The sequence below is a fragment of the Carassius gibelio genome, chromosome B25, assembly GCF_023724105.1.
Source record: "Carassius gibelio isolate Cgi1373 ecotype wild population from Czech Republic chromosome B25, carGib1.2-hapl.c, whole genome shotgun sequence".
In the NCBI taxonomy this organism is placed as follows: Eukaryota; Metazoa; Chordata; class Actinopteri; order Cypriniformes; family Cyprinidae; genus Carassius; species Carassius gibelio.
Window position 1 is genome coordinate 12,045,665 of NC_068420.1, and position 6,949 is coordinate 12,052,613.

The 6,949-nt window shown below is 40.3% G+C and overlaps 1 protein-coding gene across 1 annotated transcript; it reads right to left on the reverse strand.

Annotated features, from left to right (window-relative positions):
* Positions 1-336: 336 nt before the first annotated feature.
* LOC128014281 (dual specificity protein phosphatase 6) lies at positions 337-4,452 on the reverse strand. The gene is made up of 3 exons (XM_052597724.1): positions 3,585-4,452; positions 2,574-3,008; positions 337-1,965 (listed from the first exon to the last, which is right to left on the reverse strand). The coding sequence occupies exons 1-3, from the start codon at positions 3,982-3,984 to the stop codon at positions 1,652-1,654; spliced, it is 1,149 nt and encodes a 382-aa protein (XP_052453684.1). The 5' UTR covers positions 3,985-4,452; the 3' UTR covers positions 337-1,651.
* Positions 4,453-6,949: the final 2,497 nt, after the last annotated feature.

Consider the following 6,949-nt stretch of genomic DNA (forward strand, 5'->3'; position numbering starts at 1 on the left):
GGTGTCAGGTTGCGGCCTGTTTTGCCAGGACTTGCTTTTAGAGCCGAAGCCTGATCTCCTGTCAGGAAGTGCCGCAGGGGGGGACTTTTTGCTCTAACCAGCCCGTACCTGGAAATACCAGCCTGTCCGCATGGAAAGTTGTTTTGCTCACTCAACAACACTGAGTAACACTTTATTTGCAAGAACTTGTAATCTCATTCTAACTCTTTCAACTGAATATAGTTGAAATATTATTGCAAATGATTAATGAAACATAATTCTTCTTTGAATAAAACAAATAAATTCCACTTATTATTCTTATTTTCAAGTGAAGCAAAGAAAACAGAGAGACATTGATAGATTTGAATAGACAAAATAGCAATTTATTAATAACTTATCAATTCTTTACATTCGTAACATTGGGGGGAGTGGTTTTGTACAACAGCCTCTCCCCCAACCAGGCCTTTGCTATGAGGGGCAACAAAACCCTCCTGAAAACCATCACTTTTCTCACAAAAAACTGCATGTCACAGAACTTCCCTGAACAGGAGACACAATACGTTCTCCTAGCTTTGTCAACACAGACCTCAAATCCTTGCACACAAAAACATCAGCGTTACTTGCTTCAACTCTCCATCGTCCCCAGAAAATGTAAAAAAAATGAGTAGTATAAAGGCATATGGGTCCTAAATGGGCATGCATCTGAAAGACTGCTGAACAGCATTCGAGGAATGCCTCGTACACGTACAAATTCGGACCACCCTTCTGACCGTGCAAGCTCTTGCGGTCAAGTCCGCTAAAAAAAGTACTGATGAAAAGTAGAAGTTTATGGGAACTGCTATGAAAGGTTACCGCACAATAACACTCTTATGTACACAACTAAGGCAGGAGAATGACAACTTTGATTGGTGATGGTGGTTAAAAGGCTGAAAAGGCGGAGTTGATCCGTAAAGCAAAAGTGGAAATATATTATACATATACACATTGTAAAAACCTGTTCAAATTTTTGGCATTGAACTCGTCGATAAAGATAATATTGATCGATATTCAGTTTGTTTACATAAAGTGGACCAAATGGAGAAGAAAAATCTACAGCCGTTCCTTTAAAACAGGTATAATCTAACTACGGCAAGGCTTACCGACATCTTAATATACACATGTATAAATGTTTCAAAAATTTCTCCACGCAAATAAGTTGGAGTACAGTACACTCTACCATCATTACCGAAGGGAAGTCTCGTCCCAAAAACAGGCAAGTCTTCATTGAAGACAAGAAGAGCGCACCTTGAAAATGGCAAGGTGCAAGTGCTAAACAAAACAAATGGAGTATTTGTCGTTGTTCAGTTTCCAGTCAAGTCTCTTTGGCACACCAGCCCCAATATATCGGACGTTCTTTCCATTTCCACAGTCTTTCCATGCTTGAATATGTATATATACGGAGATATATATATATGTGTATGTATAAAACAAAGTACTTTAAAGAGTCTTAGAGATATAGAGTCACATGATCTCTCTCTGTTAAACAGCAGCGTAGAAGCTCTGGGCAACCGCATGCCCCATCAGTGGCTACTCTGGTCAGCCGTCGTCTCAAGCCAACATCAATAACGTCAGGAACCCCTCGACAGGTGTCGAAATAAAGAAACTCACGTTCGATTCACATCAGGGCAGGACCTCACGTGGACTCGAGAGGGTCTAACTGGAAAACGTTGTGATTGGTCGGCGTGGTGAAGTACAACGGCTGGGTCGGAGCCACTACTCGGTTGTCGCACGGGCTCTTGAGTCCCAGCGTGCGCTCAAAGTCCAAAAGTTGGCCCATGAAGTTAAAATTGGGCGAGATGTTGGACTTCTTCATCTTGACTATGTCATACGCATCGTTCATGGACAGGTTGAGCTTCTGCATGAGGTACGCCACCGTAACTGTGACCGAACGGCTGATACCGGCCAGGCAGTGAACGAGCACGCCACACTTCTGTCCGCGGGCCTCATCTGAGGGGGGAAAAAAGACGAGACGGTTAGTTAACTGACTTGTGAATATGCAATTGTACATAAGCTCGGTTGTCAGAATTCATTACGGTCCCAGTATTGACAAAAGGGGCCTCATTCAGTAGGGTTTCTAGTGCATGACTGCAGGCTGAGAGAAAACAACTCGCCCATTTTCTAAGGGAATGTGACGTGGAAATGGGCTATTAAGGTTAATCAAATGATCCTTCCGCTTGCCAGGTTACTCGACAATGGTACCATTTGGGCGTGTAAATGTAGAAGTCATGGCAGCACCCTGTCAAGGCTAACAGGATGTCAACAGTGCCCTGTAAATGGTCCTCATTGTGTGGCGAAACATTGCTCTGTCCTAGATTACTTTCAATGCCGCTTGCTTCCTTCCTGTCGAGCTCAAATTACTGCCTCCCCCATCTGTCTCCCGTTTCATCATAAGCTTTTGTGTCACAATTGCACAACCGCGGGATATGTTACTATGCAAACAATAAAAAACGGTGCCATCCGTTTGGATTCAAAACACTGTAAGGACCCAGTAGGTTTAATCAAAACTGGGACTGAATGAAAAGCAAATTAAAGCAACAATAATTGTGTTTGCTTACCAATAAAGCTGATGGCTTCTGGGAAAAACTGTGAGAGATTCTGGCTCCAGTGATCGGAAATGGGAATCTGCTTGTACTTGAACTCCCCGGCGTTCTCGAACATGTTAGGAAGATTAGGGGTCACGTTCAAGATGTACTTGATGCCAAACTCCTCCAGGATATCCAGGTTCGCGGAGTCCTTCGCGCAGCCCAGATACAGATGCGGCAGGATCTCCACGGGGAACGAGGGCTGGGGGTTGGAAAGTGGGCTGCCGTCTGAGTCGGTGGCGCTGCTTGGATCTCGGTCGATGTCTGACTCGATGTCTGAGGAGTCAGAGCTGATCCGGAGCCCTCCGAGACCCAAGACCTGGGAGGTCGGTGAACTGCTGCTGGAGGAACCGTCGAGGTTCGTCTCACACATTGTGGGAAATTCAGCTTGAAATTTGCTGAAGCCACCTGTGAAGTTCAAATTACAAATACATTTAAAATTCATGCCTTAAAGCTAACCACATATTTTTTTATGCTTTAATTACAAATAATGACTAGCATATTTTTTGCTACACAAATATCCATTAATTAGATACTTGTGTTCTTTGTTTACTAGTAACTACTTGATTATTTACATTCCATTTCCAGTTCGAAATACACTAGATTATGTATTTAGTGTACACCAGTGTGAATTCCTATTGTTACTAGTCATGTTTTTACTATGACTAGTACTAGGCCTATTTTTAATTCTACTATAAAGATGGTATTCAAATGAAGTCAAAATGCAACCGTAACCAGTAAAACACAAAACGTGAATAGAATATTGGATATTTGCTTGTATAACATAACCAGTTTGTAATAAACTATCACTAGTGACGTACAATTTATTTGGAACTCTGAAAACAATCTGCAAATGTAAAATGTGTTAATATTAACAATTAGGCTACTTGTAAATCAATTAAAAATAATTTCTAGTAACATTTTAGTTGCAGTGAACCACAAAAATACAGCATGTAAAATCACACAAAATGGAAGTGAACGTACCCTCAAGATAGAACGCTTTGTAGCCCTCGTCCTTCATTCTCCTCAGCAGTAAACCCAACACGGAGCCGCCGTCGATGTTCTCGTTCCACTCGCAGCTGTACTCGTCGTACAGCACGATAGTGTCCGTCTTGCACCTCCGCGCGAACCTCTCCCTGTCTTCCCCGTTGGAAAGCAGAGATTTGATGGGCAGGTTGCCCTTCTTGAGTCGCCGGAGCATGAGGCTCGGGATGGCCACGTTAATGGCCGTTTCGACGTGCGACGATTCGTAGAGCTCTTGCGCTCGGCAGTCCATAACGAGCAAGCAGTCCCTGCGCGTCTCCAGCTGCTCCTTCAGCCACTCTACAGTCTTGCTTATGGCCATGACCGAGTCGAACTGCACGGGTTTGAACTTATCAAGCATTAGTGAACTACGGTACGGTACCGTGAGACCTTAAACTGCGGAAAAGAAGTGCTGCAATATGCCTTGGACGTCTCAGGCCTGGGGCATTGAGATTCTCAAGTCCAAGTCTCTTCTGCACCGTCGAGATGATTAAAATCCTCGGGTTTTGCTTTGAGAGTCAAGCGCAGACTCGCTCTACTTCCAGCCCATTCATGCAACTGCGTGCATTTATCAATGACTCACACTAGCCAGTGAGTGCGCGAGCCACTGACGTTGTCGTCTTGTTATATAACCTCACTTTTCTCGCCGTCGATTTTCACACGCATCGATCTAGATACCCAGTCGAATATCGATCGCAGACGTGTAGCGAAAGCAAAACGCGTCGTAGCTTTATTTACTTTCAAGATTTATTACGGAGAAAGCAACGCTGCGCTCTAGTCGTAGATGCGCTCTCTGTCACCGCGAGCTCGTGAATGGATACAAGCGCGAGGCGTTTCAATGGATACATTATTTCGGCCAGCCAATCAGGAGGCGCAGAGCAAGCGTCGCCGTGGAAACGGGGCCGGATGAAAAAGACTGTGTTGATGAATTGTTAATAAGTTTGTCATTCACAAAAACGGAAAGGAATTTCCGCTCCGGATCAGAGGAGTGCAAACAAACAGTAGAGAGGCGCTGCGCGGGAAGGAAGGAAGAGTGCTAGTGTATTTGGTGAGGGGTCAATATACCTCATGCTCAGGTTACACACTTGAACTCCGTTTAGACGAATTTCAGTGTTGTTCCCGCTGCTGGTTGTAGCTCGGGGTGTCGAGTCTAGTAACGTTACGTACGTCGCTGCCTGGCGACTGTTGAACCCAGCTAACAAAAATAAGTTGCTAACGTTCCTGTTTAGGTACGAAAACGTTTCGTTGTTTTTTTAATGTTAAGGGACAAAATTCTATTTAACAATTTTGCAAGTATCATGAGAACATTAATTTTCAATTTTCAAACATTCTAAAAACAAACAGAGCTTACACACTGTCCAACTAAATACAATATAAAGACCACATTGCATAGTGGAAAAATGTCTATTCCTAACTTTAAGAGAACTTTGCCAGAACGTTAACCAAAGTAGCCATATTTCGTTGGCTAAATCTTCTATATGCGTTTTAAATTAAGTCGTGCTTATATACACTGTAAATCATTTACATTTCATATTCCATTATTGGAATGATCGCCAAAAAAAAAAAAAAAAACATACACAAATAGGCTAGTTTCACAAACGAAACAAATAAAACAAATAGGATGAATTTAGGTAAACAGCTTAACTATTAAATAAAATAAACATGCAACAAAACATTCAAAAAGTTTATGAAAAATGACAGCTGTGCCAGACAAAACCCCAGGCTTAATATAAAATAATTCATTCATAAATTGAACCCCTAATAACTTAATAAAAAAGTGGGCTATATAGTCTAACGGTTTTTATTGTAGTGTTTATTTTCTTTTAAGTTATTAACAATATGAAACAATTATGATTAGATCAGTTATTCTCCGTTGATCGATCGCTCAATCCAAATCCATGAATGCGCGCTAAACGATCGGCCAATAAACACATAAAGAGAGCCATCAAAATAGTTTAACAGCAGACGCGAATTGTGAGTCTCTCCTCGCCTTCTCCAGTCATTTCCGGCACTGAAGCTCGTGTCATCTTGTGTGTCGAGATAACGTGTGCAAGCTTTAAAATATCATTCACAAATCATTCAACAGCTGCACCGAATTCCTGCGCCTACATTAAATCATATGTCTTTGGTAATACTTTTACATGCCATTACCCACAATTGTATAATTGCAATCGGTTACAGCAGAACGAGGTTAATTTGAATTGCATACTGATAAACTGAAGCCCAGTGTTCGTTTAAAAGGTCAGGGCAGGTCTCTGGTGCTCAGAAAAGCAGAAGCTCGAAAATGTTATTCAGTGTTTTCAATTTGCATAAAGAGTTTAGACAGACGAAGAAAAACATAATTTTGCTCAATCGTGTTTACAGGCACGGCCTATGGTGTTGCTATTAATGAACCTCTGTAATTAAAACACTAACTCTAATGAAATATGGGTTGTGAATGACTAGCAGGGCAGATTAGGGCGAGCTGATTAACATGTTGTCAGACATCCTGTCTCCTGTGTCATCTGGCAGTGAATTGCTCTTTAATTGTCCATCAAGGCTCTCTGTCATCATTCACATGCACAGCGGTCACATGGGCCAAAGGTGTGTTCAGTTTCACCCCACTTAACATATCAAACACCACACAGTACCAAGATAATGGCCATTATCCTGTAGCTTGTGGAGATCCTTCTGGGAAGGCTGAATTGTATTCTCATTGTAATCCATTCTGGCTGCATTACTGCCTGAAGATACTGCATCTGGATGAGCTTTTGTCTTTAGAGACATGTTCCCTTCATTTTCCAAACTTAGCATAGCATACAAATAATAAAATGGCTGCATAGATAAATATAATGAAATCTATTTTGTAAAAAAAAAAAAAAATTAAGTGGTAGACTGCATCATATATAATTAAATATTGATTATATTTTAACACAATTAAAAAAAGATCACATAAATGTAACAAAATAAATATAATAATGGAAATAATGTAATAAAACATTATTTTAAATAACATTATAAAGACAGAGAAATAAGGAATATTTTAGCACATATAATTTATTAATTCGATGTAAAAAAATAACAAATTAAATATATGAAATAAAATAAATACAATAATAACCATAATCAAAATATTTACTAGCACTGATCAGCCATATATATATATATATATATATATATATATATATATATATATATATATATATATATATATATATATATATATATATTGCAACTGAATATTTTAAAATGGAAGAGGCCGGTTTTATCAAAACGTAAAGGTATACCTCAGAATGTTTCAGAAATTAATCCAAAATATATATATTTTTTCCCTCATATGTTCGTAT

Coding starts and splice junctions, on each gene's coding strand:
- LOC128014281 (XM_052597724.1), bottom strand. CDS start 3,984: ATGCTTGATAAGTTCAAACCCGTGCAGTTCGACTCGGTCATGGCCATA. Junction 3,009..3,584: donor CAAAGCGTTCTATCTTGAGG/GTACGTTCACTT, acceptor TGAACTTCACAG/GTGGCTTCAGCAAATTTCAA. Junction 1,966..2,573: donor AGAAGCCATCAGCTTTATTG/GTAAGCAAACAC, acceptor TTCCCCCCTCAG/ATGAGGCCCGCGGACAGAAG.